The sequence below is a fragment of the Loxodonta africana genome, chromosome 10, assembly GCF_030014295.1.
Source record: "Loxodonta africana isolate mLoxAfr1 chromosome 10, mLoxAfr1.hap2, whole genome shotgun sequence".
Lineage (NCBI taxonomy): Eukaryota > Metazoa > Chordata > Mammalia > Proboscidea > Elephantidae > Loxodonta > Loxodonta africana.
In genome coordinates, this window is record NC_087351.1 from 12,578,218 (window position 1) to 12,598,605 (window position 20,388).

General features: G+C 38.1%; 1 protein-coding gene across 5 annotated transcripts in view; it reads left to right on the plus strand.

Moving 5' to 3' along the window:
* UBR1 (ubiquitin protein ligase E3 component n-recognin 1) overlaps window positions 1–20,388 on the plus strand; it is a 155,548-nt gene that overhangs the window by 117,516 nt on the left and 17,644 nt on the right. For all 5 annotated transcript variants that reach the window (XR_010323102.1, XM_064292073.1, XM_003418686.4 and 2 more), the window contains 8 exons: window positions 1,465–1,670; window positions 3,046–3,139; window positions 4,093–4,242; window positions 6,960–7,057; window positions 9,523–9,616; window positions 12,950–13,098; window positions 16,137–16,192; window positions 17,397–17,493. Coding sequence is in view for 4 of the 5 variants with exons in the window: in XM_064292073.1 (XP_064148143.1) it covers window positions 1,465–1,670; window positions 3,046–3,139; window positions 4,093–4,242; window positions 6,960–7,057; window positions 9,523–9,616; window positions 12,950–13,098; window positions 16,137–16,192; window positions 17,397–17,493 (944 nt within the window). In the remaining variant the exon portion in view is untranslated. The remainder of the gene's footprint in view (window positions 1–1,464; window positions 1,671–3,045; window positions 3,140–4,092; window positions 4,243–6,959; window positions 7,058–9,522; window positions 9,617–12,949; window positions 13,099–16,136; window positions 16,193–17,396; window positions 17,494–20,388) is intronic.

Here is a 20,388-nt window from a genome sequence, read left to right on the forward strand (position 1 = left end):
GTTTCCTGTCAGTCCGTGTAGATGTACAGTGTCAGTTCTACATTGTTCTTTGTGACCGCTGCATAACGCTCCATGGTGTGGATGTACAGTATTTTATTTATCTGATTTTGGGCGTTTGGGTTGTTTCCATTTTCCCTTATTACAAACAGCTTGTCAGTGAATACCTTTGTGCCTCTTTGTGCAAACAGTTCTTCAGATGGAATCTAGTAAGTGAATATATGTAACCACAGAAATTACATAGTGTCATTCAGCCTTTTGTTTTACTTGCATATGTAGTATTATAGTGGCACTGACCCACTAAATTTCTGAAGTCACCCCTACTTGTTATAAGAACCAAAATATAAGCCTCCCCTATGTATTGCTGGAGCCTCCTCAGAGGTGGTACCAGGCCTGAGACCCACCCTTTAAAAGCTACATAGTATTACTGTGTGAACTGGTTTACATTGATGGTGAACATTTATTTCCAATCTGTTGAATGATCTACAATGTTTCCGGGAGCTTCTTGCTCAGTTAGAGGCAACATTGCGGAGTAGTTAAGAGAGTGGCTTATGAGACAGCTCCCCCGAGTTAAATCCTGGCTCTGCCGCTTACTTACAAGTCACTGGTCAAGTCTCTTACCATCTCTGAGCTTCAGTTTCTTCTGCTGAAAATGGAGGTAATAATAGTGTCCACCTCCTAAGATTGCTGTGATGAATGAGTTTACATAATGTATTTAATGGAGTGTCTAGCATCATAATCAGCACTCTGTTTGCTATTGTTACATTACTACTATTACACAAATTGAGTAGACCTAAGAATTGTAAGTCATTAATGTAGAAGTTTTTTAGTTTTAATAGCTGTCCGAATAGAATAGAACCTAAATGCCTAGTAACAGGGAATGGATCAAACTATTATGGCACATATGCAGAGTACTGTGTAGCCATTTAAAAATGTTTCTGAAGAAATTTTAATGACATGAGAAAATAGCTAAGATATAGTGAATAAAGCAGGATGTAAACCTGTATATGTAATTAGCTCTTCATTATATAAAAAAGAAACTGTGGTGTAAATAGAAAGCCAACTAGAAGAAAATAAATAACGGGATTTAGTAGTGGTTGTGGGAGTATAATGTTTGTTATATTTTCATTTATACTTTTGCTAGGTTTTCTAAAATTTCTTCAATAAGCATGTATTATTTTTATATTCAGGTAAAACAGACAACTCAGCTCCTTGGTACACTAAATTAAATATAATATACATTCTGTTTTGTCGCCTGCTTATTTTGTACCCAGTGTATTTTCTAATAAGCAGATCAATTGATAAAAATTAGAAAGATCGGGGGGAAGATTTTAAGCTAATATTGCTAAATATAATTTTTTATTTTAATTTTTAAGGTTCTTGCCCTGTAGTTACTTAAAATCTACCAAAATATATAAACAAGTGATCAAAACATGTGTCCTCATTTCTCTTGGTTTCTTTTGGTAGCACCCCAGCAGTCAGTGACTACTATAGGATTGCTCTGGGTCCTAAACGGGGTCCATCCGTGACTGAAAAAGAGGTGCTGACATGCATCCTCTGCCAAGAAGAACAAGAGGTGAAAATAGAAAACAATGCAATGGTATTATCCGCCTGTGTCCAGAAATCCACAGCCTTAACCCAGCACAGGGGAAAACCCATAGAACTCTCGGGGGGTATGTATTGTCTATTAATATCTTTTTGAGCATTTGTTTTCATACTTATGTAATCAGAAAAAAAATGATTTGAAAGAAGTTTGGGGTTGAGATTGTATTTAGTCTTATTTGGTCAGATCACAGTTTACCTGTATATAAAGTGGACTCGCAGTTTTTATATGCCGTGTTGGCTGCTTTATTTTTTTTATCACTTGGCCACATTGCTTGCTCTGTCTGTCTGACTGTCTGTATATCTATCTCTTACTGTTTCTTTTTGCTGATCCATTTGAAAGTAGGTTGCATATATCATGCCATTCCATCTCTAAATATATCCATGTTTATTTTCTAAAAATAAGGACAGCGTATTCTATACCTACTGTACCATTATTACATTTAAGACAATTAATAGTCATTCTGGAAAATCCTTATTCAGATCCCTCACCTATCCCCAAAATGTCTTTTATAAGTAGACTTGTTTTTTCCCCATTCAGGGTCCAAACAAGTTTCATGCATTGCTTTTGGTTGTTACGTCTCTTCCAGTAAATTTTAGCCTAGGACAGTCCCTTGCTCTTTTTGTTTGTTTTTTATAATAGTAACTTTTTTAAAGAGTGCAGGACAGTTGTCTCATACAGTGTCTCACATTGTGGATTAGTCTAATTCTTGCCTCGTGATTAGATTCATGTTAAGTGTTTCTTTGGCAAAAATACTAACTAGGTAGTGTTTTGTACTTCTTATGTCACATCAGGAGTTACCTGCTTTATTTTTAAAGTGCATTTGGAGTAGCAATCATGATAATAAAAGCTAGCATTTATTGAATACCTAACGACATGCCAGACACTGATTAAGTGCTTTACGTGTATTTTCTCACTTAATCTTCACAACAACAGCCCTGTGAGTTAGGGACCAGTATTAGCTCCATTTTACAGATGACGGAACTGAGGGACAAAGAAGTTAGCAGCTTGCCCGACTAAGGCCACAAGCTGTAATTGGCAAAACCAGAATTCGAACTCATAGTCTGTGCCCCTATTTACTAGATTATGCTCCTTAAAATTATCATCCAGTAAAATTACTCTTAAAATTAAAAGAATAAATTGTGGTTGAATCTTCAAAAATGACTACAAGAACCAGAATAGTATAGTTAAAACCTACTATTCAAAGTAGAAATTCTAGTCAAAGATAGTTGTCATTAGTTAATATTAATTTTAGAATCATATCTGGGAGTCTAGCTTTGTATTTTCCTCATTTAACTGCCTATTAAGAATAAATATTCTGCTATTATAATATTGTGACCCTCTTTTTGAACATTCCTAAGAAAGTTTAGACCAGATAACCTTTTTTTTTAAATGATTGTGAGAGATATGTATAAACACCTCTAATTTTTTTCTTCCTGTACCAGAAACCCTGGACCCACTTTTCATGGATCCAGACTTGGCATATGGAACGTACACAGGAAGCTGTGGTCACGTAATGCATGCAGTGTGCTGGCAGAAGTAAGTTGTCCTTATGACGTATTCTTGAAAGAAACTAGGAACATGGAAGTACACTAAAGGCCACAAAAAGGCATGTTTTCTTATGTCGTCTTCTTTCCTTCTTATTTGAATCATTGAAGCAGTTTTAATTACTAGTTCTCTTTGCATGGTATGGAGTCCCTGGGTGGTGCAAACTGTTAATGTGCTCGGCTGCTAACTGAAAGGTTCGAATCTACCAAAAGGAGCCTGGGAAGGAAGGCTGGTGGTCTACTTCTGGAAAATCAGCCACCGAAAACCCTGTGGAGCACAGTTTTACTCTGACACACATGGGATTATCATGAGTTGGATTTGACTTGACGGCAGCTGGTTACTGGTTCCATGGTACACGTTATTATTAGCCTTAGAAGTTGGTGTGTAGAGTTATTAACTTAAAATTTTCACTGTTCCCTGGTGCTTGCCTCCACAAACTAGTTGCTCTTAGTACGCATGTAAAAGAAGCAGTAATGTTTATAAAAATCTCACTCCTCTCCACCCATAACTTTGAGATAGAATAGGACAAGAAATTCCAGTTATACCTCTGGAAGAGATAAAAACTCAGAAATGTGATTCTTAAGGTATCTTTTGTATAGAGTTTAACCTTTTGGCATTGAATTAGAATATTTAATTTTCTTATAATAGCCCTCACTGCTTCACTTGGTTGTGGGAAGCTGAGGGAAATAGTGTCTGTGCTGTGTCTCCATACTGTTGAGGCAGAAGAAGAGTTATAAGCCAGTAAAATTATTTTAAATTTTTATCTGCCTGATGTGTCTTTCAGTTTGCCCTCAAAAGAATGGGCAGCCTGTTTCTTCTTTAATAGTTATAACTTGAGTATTTTTTCACTGTAGGTTCTAAAGATCTTTTCATTTGGATTAGAGCAAAGATACATCCACACATGAGAAGGGACCTATGTTTTATTGTTGTTTTTAATCCTGCAGGTATTTTGAAGCCGTACAGCTGAGCTCCCAGCAGCGCATTCACGTTGACCTCTTTGACTTAGAGAGTGGGGAATATCTTTGCCCTCTCTGCAAATCTCTGTGCAATACTGTGATCCCAGTTATCCCTTTGCAACCTCAAAAGATAAATAGGTATGTTTCCATTTATGTTTATATTAATTTTTAAAAAGATATCTTTAATCCTTATATTGGTTTCTGTTTTGGTTAAATTACTAGTTTCTTTTTTACTATTTAGTTAATATTTTTTTATTTCACCACTTGTATCATCCTTCAAAAAAACTTGTTTTAAAAGTCCCAATTTTAGGTCTCTAAGAAAACTGGAATATTCATTTATATGAATATGTTGTGCACGAATCTTCCAGTAGCCATTTAAAGCAGTGGAACTCTGGTATCTATCTTAGCATTCACAGGAGGAGAAAAAATATGAAGCAGATTCATTCCTCTCACGTAGCCTTTTTCTACCATCAGAGTCGCGATTTGGAGTTTGGTAGCTTTAAAGGTACTTTTAAAATTTAGTTATTTTTCTGAAGATCCAACTGCTATAGTTTTGAGAGACACTGACAAATATTAACTGTAAAATAAATAAAAACACGACTCTTCATATATCTGTGAATATTTAGAACTTCATTCTGATCATCTATAAATTAATTTAATAGCAAATTAGTTTTTGTTTTCTTAGGACAAAGCACCACATTCTCATTTATTATAGTTATTATTATTACTGTTTCTTTAAAACTGAATTAAATTTATAATGATAGGCCTAAGTTCCCCTAACGAGAATTATTTTGTTGATAAGCACACTTTTAAAATGTCCTCATAACAGTAGGTTTGACCAGTCAGTAAGTTGCTCTGCTGCTACTAGTCCGTGTCACTGGAAAAACCTGATTTGGAAATTGTCTTATGTGTACCATATTAGGGCACGGAATGTCATCTTATAGGAAGGTGGTGATGTCAGAAAGCTGTAGCTTGTATTTATTGAGCAATTTATATGTTCTAGGCACTGTACCAGGCATTTGCCTCATTATCATATTCAATCCTCACAGTATTTTTCTGAAATAGGTACTGTTACTCCTATTTTAATGTAAGGAAATGGAAACTGTGAATAGTTTTACTTACTTGTCTCAAGATGGACCAGGATTTGAACACAGATCTGACTCCAAAACCTTCCCTAATCATACACATGAAGACAAAGATAACATAAGGCATAATGCAATAAAGTGACTTCCAACTTCTTATTAGCATGAGCAAGCTGTTTTTACACAGCGGTTCCCTAAAATACAGATTATTAAACGTGAATTATTACCTCTAAGGGAATATGCAGCACCTTCTTCCCTAAAAACGTTAAGAATTGGATACTTAAGGGGAGTCTTTTCTAAAGTGTGAAAATTGACCTTTAAGACTGGGCCATAGAACCCTGAGACACTTTTATAGTAACAATTTTGGTTACTCAGGATCTGAAATGCATAATTATATATAATATTTTATTTGGCACTTTACCTGTATGAATATATATACATATATATGTATATATTTGTATGTGCCCATTTTTCAGAAACTCAACATAAATGTAATCCAAGTTATTAAGGTTAAGAGTATATAAAAATTTTATCAAAAGTAATAATAAGCTGGTATTTTTAAAAGAAAATTGGGCATAACTAATCATTGTACACTTTTATTTATGAAAACTGAAAATTTCTTAGATCAAATTTGTGCCTAGATATGTAAGTTCTGGGCAAAGTTCATTATATATTTTAACTCAAGACTATTTATTTTATAGTCTTTTTGGTTCCCTTTGTCATTAATAACTGTCTGGATCAAGTACCTGCTCTTATGGAATGTACATTCAGGGAGGGAAGACCAAAAATAAACAAACAAACACAAAGTGTCAAGCAGTGAGAAATACTGTGAAAAAACTAAAGCAGCGGGGCAGTGCCTAGAGACCCACCAGGGGCGTGGCTAGGACGGTCAGGCGGGGGCCTCTCTGAGCTGGTGGCTTTGGAGCAGAGACTGAATGAAGTGAGGGGCAAGCAGTGCCACTCTCTGGAGGAAGATAAGCACAGGCACTATCCAAAGCAAAGGCCCTGAGGTAGGAACACAGTCAGCAAATGTGAGGCGCCACAGGAAGGCAGGATGACTGGATGGAGTGAGCAAGGGGCCGGCTGATAGATGAGGTTGGAGGTAGCAGTAGGAACCAGATCGTAAAAGGGTGTGTGGGCTAAGATTAGGAGTTAGAGTTTTTATTTTATGTGTGAAGGGAAACCATTGGAATGTTTTGAACAGGGAGAGATATCATCTGACTTACATTTTTAAAAGATCACTCTGGCTACTGTATGATGAATATGTGTATAATAATGAAATACAGGAGTAGAAGCAGGACAGACATTTAGGAGTCTGTTGAAGTAGTCCAGGTAAGGGATGAAATGACTTGGGCTAGGGTGGTAGTGATGGAGGTATAAAGAAGTGGTCAACTCGAGATCTATTTAGAAGGTAAAACCTGCAAGACTAGCTGGTGACTTAGTGTGTAGGGTGTGAGGGAATCAGAGAAGTCAATGATGACACCTAGGTTTTGACTCGAGCACCTACAATAGTGATTCTATTTCCTGACATGTATTACTTATAGGGGATGGGCATATGGGTGATATCTTATTCCTTGTACATTTCTATAACTTTTAAATCCCCTTTTTCAAGCTACATTTTTAGACACGTGTTTCTATGACCTAGAACGTTAATCTAGAGGAATCTAATTTTCTTTGTACTGCTTTGTTTCCCAGGAAAGACTCTACAAATTCCACTTTTCAGTTACGGCTTTGTGCCCGTGGCTTTAATAATTTTTAAATATCATTTTTCAGTGAGAACACAGAAGCTCTTGATCAACTTTTGACCCTGGCACGATGGATACAGACTGTTCTGGCCAGAATATCAGGTTACAATACGAAACATGCTGAAGGTTTGCTTAAATTTATTTTGTATGTAGCTGTGTGAAAATTGTCAGAATCTTTCATTTTCTTTTGGAAAAAAAGGGATTATTACTAAAATATGTTTGCAAGTAGATTTCTTCAATTTCAGAAGAATAGAGGATTTTCTAGTCACTTTTTATACAGGGAGGCAATATGGGACATTGGTTACTCTGGAGTCAGACTGCTTGGATTTAAATTTTGGATCCACCACTTACTGGCTGTGTGATCTTGGACAAGCCACTTAACCTCTCTGTTCCTCAGCTTCCTTATTTGCAAAGTAGGGATAATAATAGTACCTATCTCATCAATTTAAGGATTAAATGAGTTGTTATATGTAAAATATTTAGAACAGTGTATGGTACATAAACAGAAAACAAAGACCAAACCCAGTGTCATTGAGTCGATTCTGATGCATAGCAACTCTTTAGGACAGAGTAGAACTAACTGCCCTATAGAGTTTCCAAGGAGTGGCTGGTGGATTTGAACTGTTGACCTCTTGGTTAGCAGCTGTAGCTCTTAACCACTGCGCCACCAGGGCTCCACATTGTATTAATTAATACTGTTAATAAAAGGGCATTAAAAAAATTTGATGACGAAAACTTTTTGTGAGGCTATAAGTGGTTGAAGGGGGCAAAGTCCAATATTTAAAAAGGAATCATTGCTCTCATATTATTCCTTCATTAGACTGAAAATTGACTAAAACTATACCTAGAAAATATTCCAGATTATTTTTAAGGTATTCTGCTCAAAATATTTATGTTTTATTTCTATCATTAATACTTTCCTGTATTTATCCAGATTTTTCCTGATTAATTTACCATCTGCCATAGTTTAATCATTTATGTCCTTTCAGTCTTACACTTTTAGGAAAAATGAAGGGTATATACAAAAGCTACAGACAACAAATAGGGATGATGGTTTTATTTCTCATCACCCTAGTCAACCCAAGTTATCAAGTATTTTTTAAATATTTTCTCATACACACAACACTGTATAAGGCTTTTGTTCCCTGCCTTGATGACTTCGCAAATTTGCATATTACCTTGTGAAGAGGAAATGGCATTAGTAACCAGATCTTTATATTTCAAAATAATAAGCCTCATAGGATTTTTAGAGATGGGATTGATCAGTAGAGGCTGAAGTAGTAGGGGAAGGTGTCCTGGGAGAAAGTGGGATCTGATTTGGCCTTGGTCCAAATCTGTGGGTAGTGGGGATAAGGAAAGCATTCTGGTAGAGAAAAGAAACCGTATTTAAAGAAGTATGAGCGTGGCATTTTCAGAGACATTGAGAAAGGCTGGCCTGCCTAAATCAAGGCTGCACGGTGGGCAAGAGTGGAGAGCGTGGGGCAGAGATATGGAGAGTTGTGAATAACAACTTGGACTTGGTCATTTAGAACCATAGTGTTATGGAGAAAGAGGGGCATCAGCAGTGACTGAGTTTGGCAGTGTCCTGTCTATTCTCCTTCCTGCTTTGTTAATTTAATAGCAGAATCTTTTTCACAAGTGGTGCTCGTGGGGTGACATTTGTTAAAATCTGTTTGCTGAAAACTCACAAAAGATCTTATTTCGCTAAGAAGTATGTACCTACTACTTTGCCACTTGTTTAAAGTACTGAGAATTCAGTATATGAAGTTCTTATTCTTTATAGTAATTTTAAGTGACATGTGTATCTATATATATCTCAGAATGGAGATGAGGAGGTACGAGTCAGTGAATTTGAAATTAAATCAGTAGAAATTATCTAATCTGAAGAACAGAGGGGAAAAAAAAAGACGCAGAAAAAAACATGGCTTTAGGGACTATGGGATAATAGCTTTTAAAAATCCAACATTTGTGTCCTTTAAGTCCCCAAAAAAGAAGAAAAAGAATGGTGCGGAAAAAAATATTTGAAGAAGTAATGGCTGAAGATATCCCAATTTTGGTAAAAGACATAAATTTAAAGATGTTTAGTGAGCTTCAAATAGATAAACTCAAAGAAACCACACCCAGAGGCATCATAATCAAATTGATGAAAACCAAGGATAAAGAAAAAAATCTTGAAAGCAGCTAGAAAAAACAAAACACTTTTCATACACGGGAACAATAATTTGAATTCAGTTAAGAAGTGGAACCATGGAAAGGTTTAGTACTCACCCAAAGTCTTAGTGACAGTAAGTAGCAGAGCAAGGATTCAAACCCAGGCTGCTTGTTTTCTGATCCTTTACTCCTAATCACTATTATACGCTGCCTTACTAATAGAATATGATACAGTCAATAAAATTGGAAATATAGGTAGAGAGTTATTGACGTGGAAAGACATTTGTGACCTATTAGGTGAAAAAGCATAGGATATAGAATAGTACTGTATGATGTTGCCCTTTTTAAAACAAATTGATACATGTAACATTTATATAGAGAACAGAAAATCACCCAAATTTTCTCTGTGACTATCTTTCTTTTTCCTTTTAATTTATAAGGAGAAAACCCAGCAATTCCTGTCTTGTTTAATCAAGGAATGGGTGATTCCACTTTTGAGTTCCATTCCATCCTGAGTTTTGGAGTTCAGTCTTCGTAAGTGTCTAAATAGTTAAGAAAAGTTTATAAATGATTGTGAAAATAAGAGTGGAGAACATTTATTCCTTCTTTTCTCCCTCCCTCACTCCCTCCCTCTCTTCCATCTTTCTTTCTATATTTGTAAAATTGTTTCTGTATCCCAATTTTTTATCTTGTTTCCTTCTCCCTGGAGTGTTGTTTGTATTAATACAATTAAATGGTTTTGGATATATGAGTAATATGTATTAAGTTGAACCATCAGAAATACAATACAAGACTGTTTTTAACCAACTAAAATGTCAATTCTGTATGGTCCAAGCTAAGAGGACCAGAATTTATGAGACCTCAGTTGAAGTCATATCTAACTTGTTCTGTGACTTTTAAAAAGTCTTGGATCACCTGTCATGGATTGTGTCCCCCCGAAATATGTGTCAACTTGGTTGGGCCATGATTCCCAGTATTGTGTGGTTGTCCTCCATTTTGTGATTGTAATTTTATGTTAAAGAGGATTAGGGTGGGATTGTAACACCCTTGCTAAGGTCACGTCCCTGATCCAGTGTAAAGGGAGTTTCCCTGGAGTGTGGCCTGCAATACCTTTTATCTTACAAGAGATGGAAGGGAAGGGAAGTGAGCAGAGAGTGGCGACCTCATACCACCAAGAAAGAAGCACCAGGAGCACAGCGTGTCCTTTGGACCTGAGGTTCCTGCACGAAGAAGCTCCTAGTCCCGGGGAAGATTGATGAGAAGGACCTTCCTCCAGAGCCAACAGAGAGAGAAAGCCTTCCCCTGGAGCTGATGCCCTGAATTTGGACTTCTAGCCTACTAGACTGAGAGAAAATAAATGTCTCTTTGTTAAACCCATCCACTTGTGCTATTTCTGTTATAGCAGCACTAGATGACTAAGACAGAATTTGGTACCAAGAAAGTGAGGTGCTGCTCTAACAGATACCTAAATATGGAAGTGTTTTAAAACTGTGAATGAATAAAAGACTCAGAAGGAAGTGAGGAGAACTGTTAACACCGGAGAAGGTACAGATGGTGAGAAACAGCAGCAGAGGACGGGCAGCAGCAGTGAACCAGCAGCAGCAGAACCAGAAGACCAGTGCCAGATAGTGCTGAAACTGGCCCACGGAGTAAGAGAGCCAAGTGTCTTTGCTCAGAAGGCTTCCTGGCATAGCAGGGTGCTTCCAGGCACTAACTGGTGGAGCTAGGCTTGCCGACCCACTGAGTCAGAAAGCTGAGTGCCTTCCAGCCAGAGTTTACTGTTGCAGTAGTGTGCCTCCAGGCACTTATCCGTGGAGTTACAGAGCTTTGGAACACTTGCCCCAGCAGGGCAGATGCAGGCATGAGGCCCAAGATGTTGAAGAGCCAAGGAACCTGGAAGCAGAAGCTGAAGAGACAAGGAACATGGGAAGCTGAGCTGCCTCAGTCTCAAAGGTATGGCCATGACCTCTAGGGTTTCAAAGACCTCTATGGCCTGAGTGGAGTCCCCACTCGGACTCGGAGAATGGTGTACCTAAAGCCGAGGGAGCAGGATTGCCGTCGCAGTGGGCCTGGAAGGTGGAGCTAAAGCCCAGAGCCGAGGGGCCTCCACTCAGAATCCAGAGAGTGTGGCCAATTTCTAGAGTCTGGAGGGTAAGGCCATTGTGTGAATTGTCTCGGAGAACAGAGGATTATTTGCAGAGCCTTTGGGGCTAATGTAATGTGTTCTGCTGACTTGCTTGGTGCCTGTTAATGCCTTCTTTCCCACCATTTCTTGCATCTGTAATAGAAATTTCTAGCTTGTGCCTGTTCTGTCATTGTACTTTGGAAGCAGATAACTTATATTCTAGATTTCATAGATGGGGAGGAAGTTTTGGATTTTGGACTTGGAGTTGATTTAATACTTTCCTATGATATAATGGGGAGAATGTGTCTTACAGGTAGCAAGGACCTGAATTTTTGGGGGACAGTGGGTGGGATGTCATGGGTTGAATTTTGTCCCCCCAAAATATGTGTCAACTTGGTTAGGCCATGATTTTCCAGTATTGTGTGGTTGTCCTCCATTTTGTGATTGTAATTTTATGTTAAAGAGGATTAGGGTGGGATCATAACACCCTTACTAAGGCCATGTCCCTGATCCAACTTAAAGGGAGTTTTTCTGGAGTGTGGCCTGCACCACCTTTTATCTTACAAAAGATAAAAGGAAATGGAAGCAAGCAGAGAATGGGAACCTCATACTACCAAGAAAGCAGTGCCGGGAGCAGAGCCTGACTTTTGGACCCTAGGTTCCTACACAGAGAAGCTTCTAGTCCAGGGGAAGATTGATGAGAAGGACCTCCCTCCAGAGCCGACAGAGAGAGAAAGGCTTCCCCTGGAGCTGATGCCCTGAATTGGACTTGTAGCCTACTAGACTGTGAGAAAATAAATTTCTTTCTGTTAAAAGCCATCCACTTATGGTATTTCTGTTATGGCAGCACTAGATAACCAAGACACTACCCCTCTCCCTCCCCCAAATTAAGTTTTCTTATATGTAAATGGATGTAATGGCCTCCTATCTTATAAGGTTATTGGAAAGACCCTTTGAAAATATGAAGACACTTTGAAAAATGTAATGTACCAAAATCAGGTATTACTATTTCATGAATACTGTTGAGAGTACATTTTTCTATATGTGATCCTTGTTTATATTATCTATCCCATTACTGGGAAACCCCGGTGGTGTAGTGGTTAAGTGCTACGACTGCTAACCTAAAGGTCGGCAGTTCAAATCTGCCAGGCGCTCCTTGGAAACTCTGTGGGGCAGTTCTATTCTGTCCCATAGGGTCGCTATGAGTCAGAATCGACTTGACAGCAGTGGGTTTGGTTTTTTTTTTTTTTTGGTTTATCCCATTACTACTGAAAATGCTTGTTACTAATGAAAGTTCAGAAATTATCATTCCAGGTGCATGGTATTATTACACACACACACACACACACACCTATCAACGTGAAAGTACTTCTTGGTCCCTTTTCCAGACACTAAAATTTATTAGGTCACTAATGTTTCCTGTGAATTCCATTCCTTCTGTGTTGAGTTTGTCCCGTAATTTGGACCCAGCTGTGATCATTAACTACACCTTTTACAGGAAGTAAAGTTACATGGGCCATAACCATTTCTGGGAGATATTTTTCTACCTATAGGATATACAATCCTGATTTTCCCACTTTTTTCTTATTGAATAAATCTTCAGAGACTCTGATTTGACAAAGAACAATTTACATGTGTCAAAAGGAGTTAAATTATTTCTGTATTTTCAGTATTTAATATGACTTTTCAGTAGGAAGCCCCTTTAATAAACCATATGTACATTTTTCTTGTTTTATTTTTAGGATCAAGTATTCTAATAGCATCAAGGAAATGGTCATTCTCTTTGCCACAACAATTTATAGAATTGGACTGAAAATGCCTCCTGATGAAACTGACCCTCGAGTCCCCACGATGACCTGGAGCACATGTGCTTTCACTCTTCAGGCAATTGGTAAAGCTGACACGAAGACTGGTGTGGGGTTTCATAGGAAAAGAATTAACACTGATTGGCCTTAAATTTATTCCATTTTTTTTTTCTGATGGCTCGGAATAGTTTGGTTTGTTAAAAGATAATTAGTATCTCAGCAAATTAGTGTAGCCTGATGTCAGTGAGTCTGAGAAGTTTTTAAATATTGATCTCTTTTCAACTATTCAAAGGCCATGTGCTACAGAAGCTGAAAATGCTTGAAAAGGATAGCATGCAGCAAGCTACAGCCAAAAGGTGGCAGATTTACAACGCTAAAGGATCAAGAAGGAGGGGCAAATAGAGGAAGAAGAGTTAACCCAGTAAATGTTTAGTTATTTTTGTTCCTTTTGTAATTTAAGTGAAAAAGTGAAGAAAGCCAAAGTCGCCTAAATGATTGCCAGAAAAGGGAGAGGAAGACTGAGAGATTAGCACACAGAAACCAACCAGATGTTACGGGAAGCCTACAGTCAAATTCTCTTATTGGTGCTTTGTTGAAAGCTTCCTGTTGAAAAGTGTGGTGGTGAAGAATCACTTGTTGTTAGGTGCCATTGAGTCGGTTCCAACTCATAGCCGCCCTGTATACAATAGAGCGAAACACTGCCGGGTCCTGCACCATCCTCACGATTGTTATGCTTGAGCCCATTGTTGCAACCACTGTGTCAATCCATCTTGTTGAGGGTCTTCCTCTTTTTCACCAGCTGTCTACTTTACCAAGCATGATGCCCTTCTCCAGGGACTGGTCCTTCCTGATAACATGTCCAAGTGTATGAGATGAAGTCTCACCATCCTGGCTTCGAAAGAGCTTTCTGGCTGTACTTCTTCCAAGACAGATTTGTTTGCTCTTTTGGCAATCGATGTTGTATTCAATATTCTTCACCAACACCATAACTCAAAGGCATCAATTCTTCTTCGGCCTTCTTATTCATTGTCCAGCTTTCCCTTGCATGTGAGGCAATTGAAAATACATTTGCTCATTACAGTCATGAAATACAGTACTATATAAAAAAAATTTCAGAACTGTAATTCCTACATATCATCTTTATCCAAGCCAGTTTCAGTATCTCTTTTTAATATGAATTTCTGGTGGTTGTTTTTAGTAGAACCTACTATATTTTCTTCATTTACATATGTCTTTGTAATAAGAAGCTATTTTATCATTTGAATTATGTAGTGTGAAACACTTCTTTCCCAGAGCCTTCCTGCACACCAGCACCAGTCTGTGTGAACAGATTTTAGGAGCCACTTCCAGACTTGTTAGACTTAGATCGTTGGTATAAGATAATACGCTAGTTTATATTTTTCTTTGATCAAATAAAATAAGAAATAGAAAAAATGAGGTTTCAGTAGAATAGAATCTGAAGAAATTGATAAGAAATGTAAAACATTCTCTTGGAGTAACGATCTGCCAAATCTCTTCAGATTTTCAGTAAAGGCATTTAATACTTTAATATCTTTGAGAAGACAAGTATGAGGAATCAGGATTTATATTCAGACCTGGAACATAAAAGGAGATCTCAGTTTTGTCATAAAGGCAATAAATTCACTGGACAGAGGACTAAATCTTGCTCTTCATATGTGGTTCAGTAACCTAACGTCGCTGTTGTTAGGTGCAGTTGTGTCGGTTTCCACTCATAGCCACCCTGCTACAACAGAATAAACCACTACCCAGCTCTACGCCACCCTCACAGTCCTTGTTATGCCTAAGCCCATTGTTGCAGCCACTGTGTCAATCCATCTTGTTGTGGACCTTCCTCTTTTTTGCTGGCTCTCTATTTTACCAAGCATGATGTTTTCTCCAAGGACTTATCCCTCCTGACAACACGTCCAAAGTATGTGAGATGTAGTCCCTCCATCCTTGCTTCTAAGGAACATTCTGGCAGTACTTCTTCCAAGACAGATGTGTTTGTTCTTCTGGCAGTTCATGGTATATTCAGTGTGCTTTCCCAACACTGTCAACTGAAAGGCATCAGTTCTTCTTTGGTGTTCCTTATTCATCATCCAACTTTCACATGCATGAGGCAGTTGAAAACACCATGGTTTGGATCAGGTATACCTTAGTTCTTAAAGTGACAGCTTTGCTTTTGAACACTTTAAAGAGGCCTTTTGCAGCAGATTTGTCCAATGCAATGTGTCATTTGATTTCTTGACTGCTGCTTCTATGGGTATTGATTGTGGATCCAAGTAAAGTGAAATCCTTGACAACTTCATTCTTTTCTCCATTTATCATGATGTTGCTTACTGGTCCAGTTGGGAGGCTTTTTGTTTTCTTTATGTTAAGATGTAATCCATACTGAAGGCTATATTCTTTGATCTTCGTCAGTAAGTGTTTCAAGTCTTCTTCACTTTCAGCAAGCAAGAAGATAGGAAATAAGCCTTTTATACTCATAAACATATCTGATGCAAAGAATCAGTGAAAATAGTATAATTTAACAATAAAAACCTTGGCCAACAAGGCAAAATATATTTCTGAATCCATGTATTTTTAGTATTTTCGATTGATCTTTTTTTCTACTTTTGGTATGCTCTCATCCTTTTTAAATAATGTCTCTAAGAACAATAAAGTTACTTTTATCTGCCCTAAGAATTATTTTAAAAACAATGTATTTCAGATAGTTTTTAATAGAATCTACTATATTTTCTTCGTATAATATAAAAATTATATGACTTAAGATTATATGATACAAAAAAGTATATGACTAAATATAAAAATTACCTGTTTAAAATATTTTTATATGTAAGAGATGTTAAAATGAATAAGGCTGCTTTCTTTTTCCCACACATTCGTGGTAGATTGCTGTGGGGATTTTATTACTTATACTAGTAATTTATAAATTGTCTACATTTGCTTTCCTAATATTCTTTCAATCAAAAATTATGAAATTTTGTCATAGACTTAAATATGAGACTTTGAAGAGGGAAAAGTGAAAATCATATAGTCAAAAATATGATTGGTTAAAGGAAAACTGATAAAATTGTAGCAGAATTCAAGATTCATTATTTTTATGTTTTTCTTGTTCTTTGAGAAAACCTGTTGGGAGATGAAGGAAAACCTCTGTTTGGGGCGCTTCAAAATAGACAGGTGTGTATATCCCGGTAGGGTACATGTAACTTATGGTATGCTTTTTTGGGGAGTCCATGGTTAATTTATTCATTATTTGATTTTTATGCACCCCCTTTTCTCTAAAGATAAGCAGAATGCTATAAAAAAGTAAGTCCCTTGCTGCTTATAGGAGACTGAATGGCCAGTGATGTGCACTGTACAGAACTTAGTCTCGGTGGGTGAATGTAATTCACAAACAAAGAAGTTTCACGTGATAATTGACTGCTTTTCTCCCCTCTCTGTTTATTGCCAAGTCAGAATCCTGGTGTCTCCTACATTGTTTGTCTCTTACTAACTTTACACCATCAAACAACATTGATGATTAATGCTGGCTTAGTTCTAGATAAATCATCATAATGAATTTAAAAAAACAAAAAACTAAGCACTGGCTCCTTGCTTGGCAGATCCTGGCACTATGACCGGACTATATTCCTACCTCAGGCCTAAGCCTCATAATGTAGGAAAAAAAAAAAAAAAAAAACACTGCTGTCAAGTCGATTCTGACTCATAGTGACCCCATAGAGTTTCTATGGCGTCTTTCTCCTGCAGAGCCACTGGTGGTTTTGAACTGCCAACCTTGCAGTTAACAGTCCGGTACTTTAACTACTGCACCACCAGGGCTCCTTTCATAATGTAGAGGATCCTGGAAAACAGTGCTCAAAACAATGTGCTCAGCAGCCCCATAAAGACAGAAGAGAAAACTGAAGGCTCCTTAGGTTACCTTCCCTGCTGGTTTCCTCCTGTTTTCCTGACAGCTGGCAGAGGGGACTTGTAATTCACAAATGTGTTTGCCCACAGTTCCTTTCCTGCCACTGGGGAAGCAGAGACCTCTTCCCTGAATTTAGTAGTTGTCAGCCATCATTTTAAAATTTCTACAGCTACATTTGCACTGGCCTCAATAGAACAAATTAGACCAGACATTGAGAAATTGACTTTGTAGAAAATGAATACTTAAACAAGAAATGATTGTAGCTTTAATCGTCTTTATCATGTTAAAAACTATTAGAAACTTGGTAAGATAATAAACCTTTTAGAGGTATTAAGAATATTGTAGTTTATTTATAAGAATGGAAAATACATGATGAGTCTACAGCTAATTCCACAGAGTGGAATTGGTTTTGCAGTGAATGATTTAGACCTATCGGCCGTCCTCACCTTTCTCCGTCCCCCTCTCACAATCTAGCACAACGGTCTGAAAGCATTAATGCAGTTTGCCGTTGCACAGAGGATCACCTGCCCTCAGGTCCTGATACAGAAACATCTGGTTCGCCTGCTGTCAGGTAGAGTCTCCTCTAAATTATTGCTGTTGTTATTTACATGTCTTTTTCAACTGCCTGACAGTGAATTTCACTGGGAATACCACATTCCAATAATTTGGAGCACTCACTAAAAAAAAGAAAAAAACTCTCCCTGTGATCCCTGCAGTTTCATAAAAAATCAAATATTTTCCAAATGTTTTTAACTCACATCGTTTCTACTCACCTGTCTCTCTTGGCCTGGACTTGCCTTTTTGAATCAGTATCTACAACTGCCAGCATCCTAGCGAGGAATAACGTGGATGGATCATTTTAAAATACTTTGAATTTTGTTGGTGAATCAGAATCACATAAAATAATAGAAATGCTGAGTGTGATAATCTCAGAACTCAGGTACATGTCCTTTTCTTCAAGAGGCAGGCTGTAACTGATCTTGTGTTCTCATATTCTGACAAGTTAAAAATTTACTAAGACCTCATATGATACTCTCAATATAGAAATTAAAAGAATTAGATTATACGATAGAAGCTGATTTCGCTTTTAGTATCTTGTTGGTGTTGTTAGTTGCTGTTGAGTTGTTCCGACTCATAGCCACCCTGTTTACAACAGAACTAAACGCTGCTGGACCTGCACCGTCCTCATGAACGTTATACTTAAGCCCATTGTTGCAGCCACTGTGTCAATTCATCTCATTGAGGGTCTTCCTCTTTTTCCCTGACCCTCTACTTGACGAAGCATGAAGTACTTCTCCAGGGACTAATCCCTCCTGATAACATGTCCAAAGTATGTGAGACAAAGTGTCACCATCCTTGCTTCTAAGGAGCTTTCTGGCTATACTTCTTCCAAGACAGGTTGTTTGTTCGTTTGGCAGTCCACGTCATATATAATTTTCTTCACCAACACCATTAATAAAAGCACTTCTTCAGTCTTCCTTATTCATTGTCCAGCTTTCGCATGCATATGAGGCTACTGAAAACACCATGGCTTGGTTCAGGTGCACTGTAGTCCTTAAAGTGACATCTTTGTTTAGCATTTTGTTTATCTGCATTTCCATTTGGACAGTTGAGTTCTAGTACAGGAGACCCTCTGCACTCAAAAGGCCAGATTTAGAAATGCTTTTTAGAAGTCTCTTTGTTCCTAAGTCCAGAATGTTACAGGTAGGAGCCCTGGTTGCACAATGCTTAAAGCACTTGGCTGTTAGCCAAAGGTTTGAACCCTTTAGACTCTCTGTGGTGTATCTGCCGCCATAAAGATTTCAGCCTAGGAAACCCTTTGGGGTAGTTCTCCTTTGTCCTGTAGGGTCACAATGAGTTAGAATCAACTCGATAGCACACAACAACAAAGGGGGGTTTAAGCTTGCACTGTCCAGATACATTTCTAACAAATAAGAGTGTTACTTGTTTTTTAAAGCTTCAAAGCCAGGCATAGTTTCCTTATAACTGATCTAGCAAGCATTTGTTCCCAAAATAGACCTGCTTCACTCCCTTCAAAATCTGTTGAGGCAGGCACCTTTTCTCCTTAATCCACACAAGCTTCTTAGGGAGCTTTTCCTGAGCAGTTTCCGCTCACTCTGATGACCTGCGGATTCCACAGCTCCATCCAAGACTGCCTTCCCAGGTTTATTAGACTTCCACCTTGCTTGGCTTTTATATTTTCATATTAATTTCCAGCCATCTCCTGAATTAATGTCACACTAATAGAAAAGTATTATTGTTGCTGATCCCCTAGGCACACACTTAACAGTTTTTCCCTTTTTTCACTTACCTTTTTCTCTTGCTGGTCAGTTACACAGTCCAGATCTTTTCATGTGTTATATGTGCCTGTCTTTGTTCTTTGGAACTCTTTTTATTATTAAACAGCTTATCCTGTTTGCATGGGGCAACATCTCACTTTATTACTATTTTGTTTTTATTTCTTAATTTCTTACCTCCTTCCTTTCAGTCATAATGAACCCCTTTTTACCAGCACTTGCAGATAACCCCGCTGCTTCTGCGGCCGGGACCCCATGTGGGATTTCTGTTTAAAACATCTCAAAATAGTCACAAACGTCTCAAACAGGGGAGACTGAACTGATGGTGCATCACTTCTGCTTAGCAGTAGGTGATGGAATTGATGCTCTTCCACGCTGTAGTATAGCTTCTTGCCTGTCTGTGAAAATGTATTAGTAGGAGCATTTTTATTTGCAAAAGCTCTGTGGTCAGTGTTAGGGCTATGAAGTACATAAAGAGGTATAAGATATTATCCCTGCTGTCATAAGGCTTACAGAACTCTGTGAAAGAATCAAAAACTCTGTAAAACCACACGTTATAAAGTAGCCAAATGCTAGATTTGTGGTGCAGATAGGTGCTCCAGGAATTGAGACACAGAAGAGTGCACTGTGGGTCTCTGCTTTTATCTCCTCTAGCAGGAAGTAGGATATGAATTATCTTGAAGGGAAGGTACATAGTAGATTAAATTGAGAGGAACAGAAGGGGCACTGCAAGCACAGGATACACAGTTTGAACAAAAATTGAGGAGGCAAAGTGCATGGTATGTCCAAATAGACAAGTTTGGTGTCTTAGGCTGGGTTCTCTAGAGAAGCAAAATCAGTGAAGCCTTAGTGTGTGTGATTTATATCAAGGAAATGGCTCACATGGTTGTAGAGGCTAGAAAGTTCCAAGTCTGTGGTCCAGGCTGGAGGCTTCTCCTGACTCACGTAGCTGCAGGGGCTGGCGATCCAAGATCAGCAGGCAAGATGGCAGGTCAGCTGCTAGCTCAGGTCCCAGGAACCAGAGGTCAGATCAGGAGCCAGCTGCTGAATCCAGAGTGAGCAAAGGGCAGTGAGCTTTGCCAGAAAATCCACATATATTGGATGCAGGCCACACTCCCAAGGAAACTCCCATTCAACTGATTGGCTGCTCATAGCATGTCTCACCATGG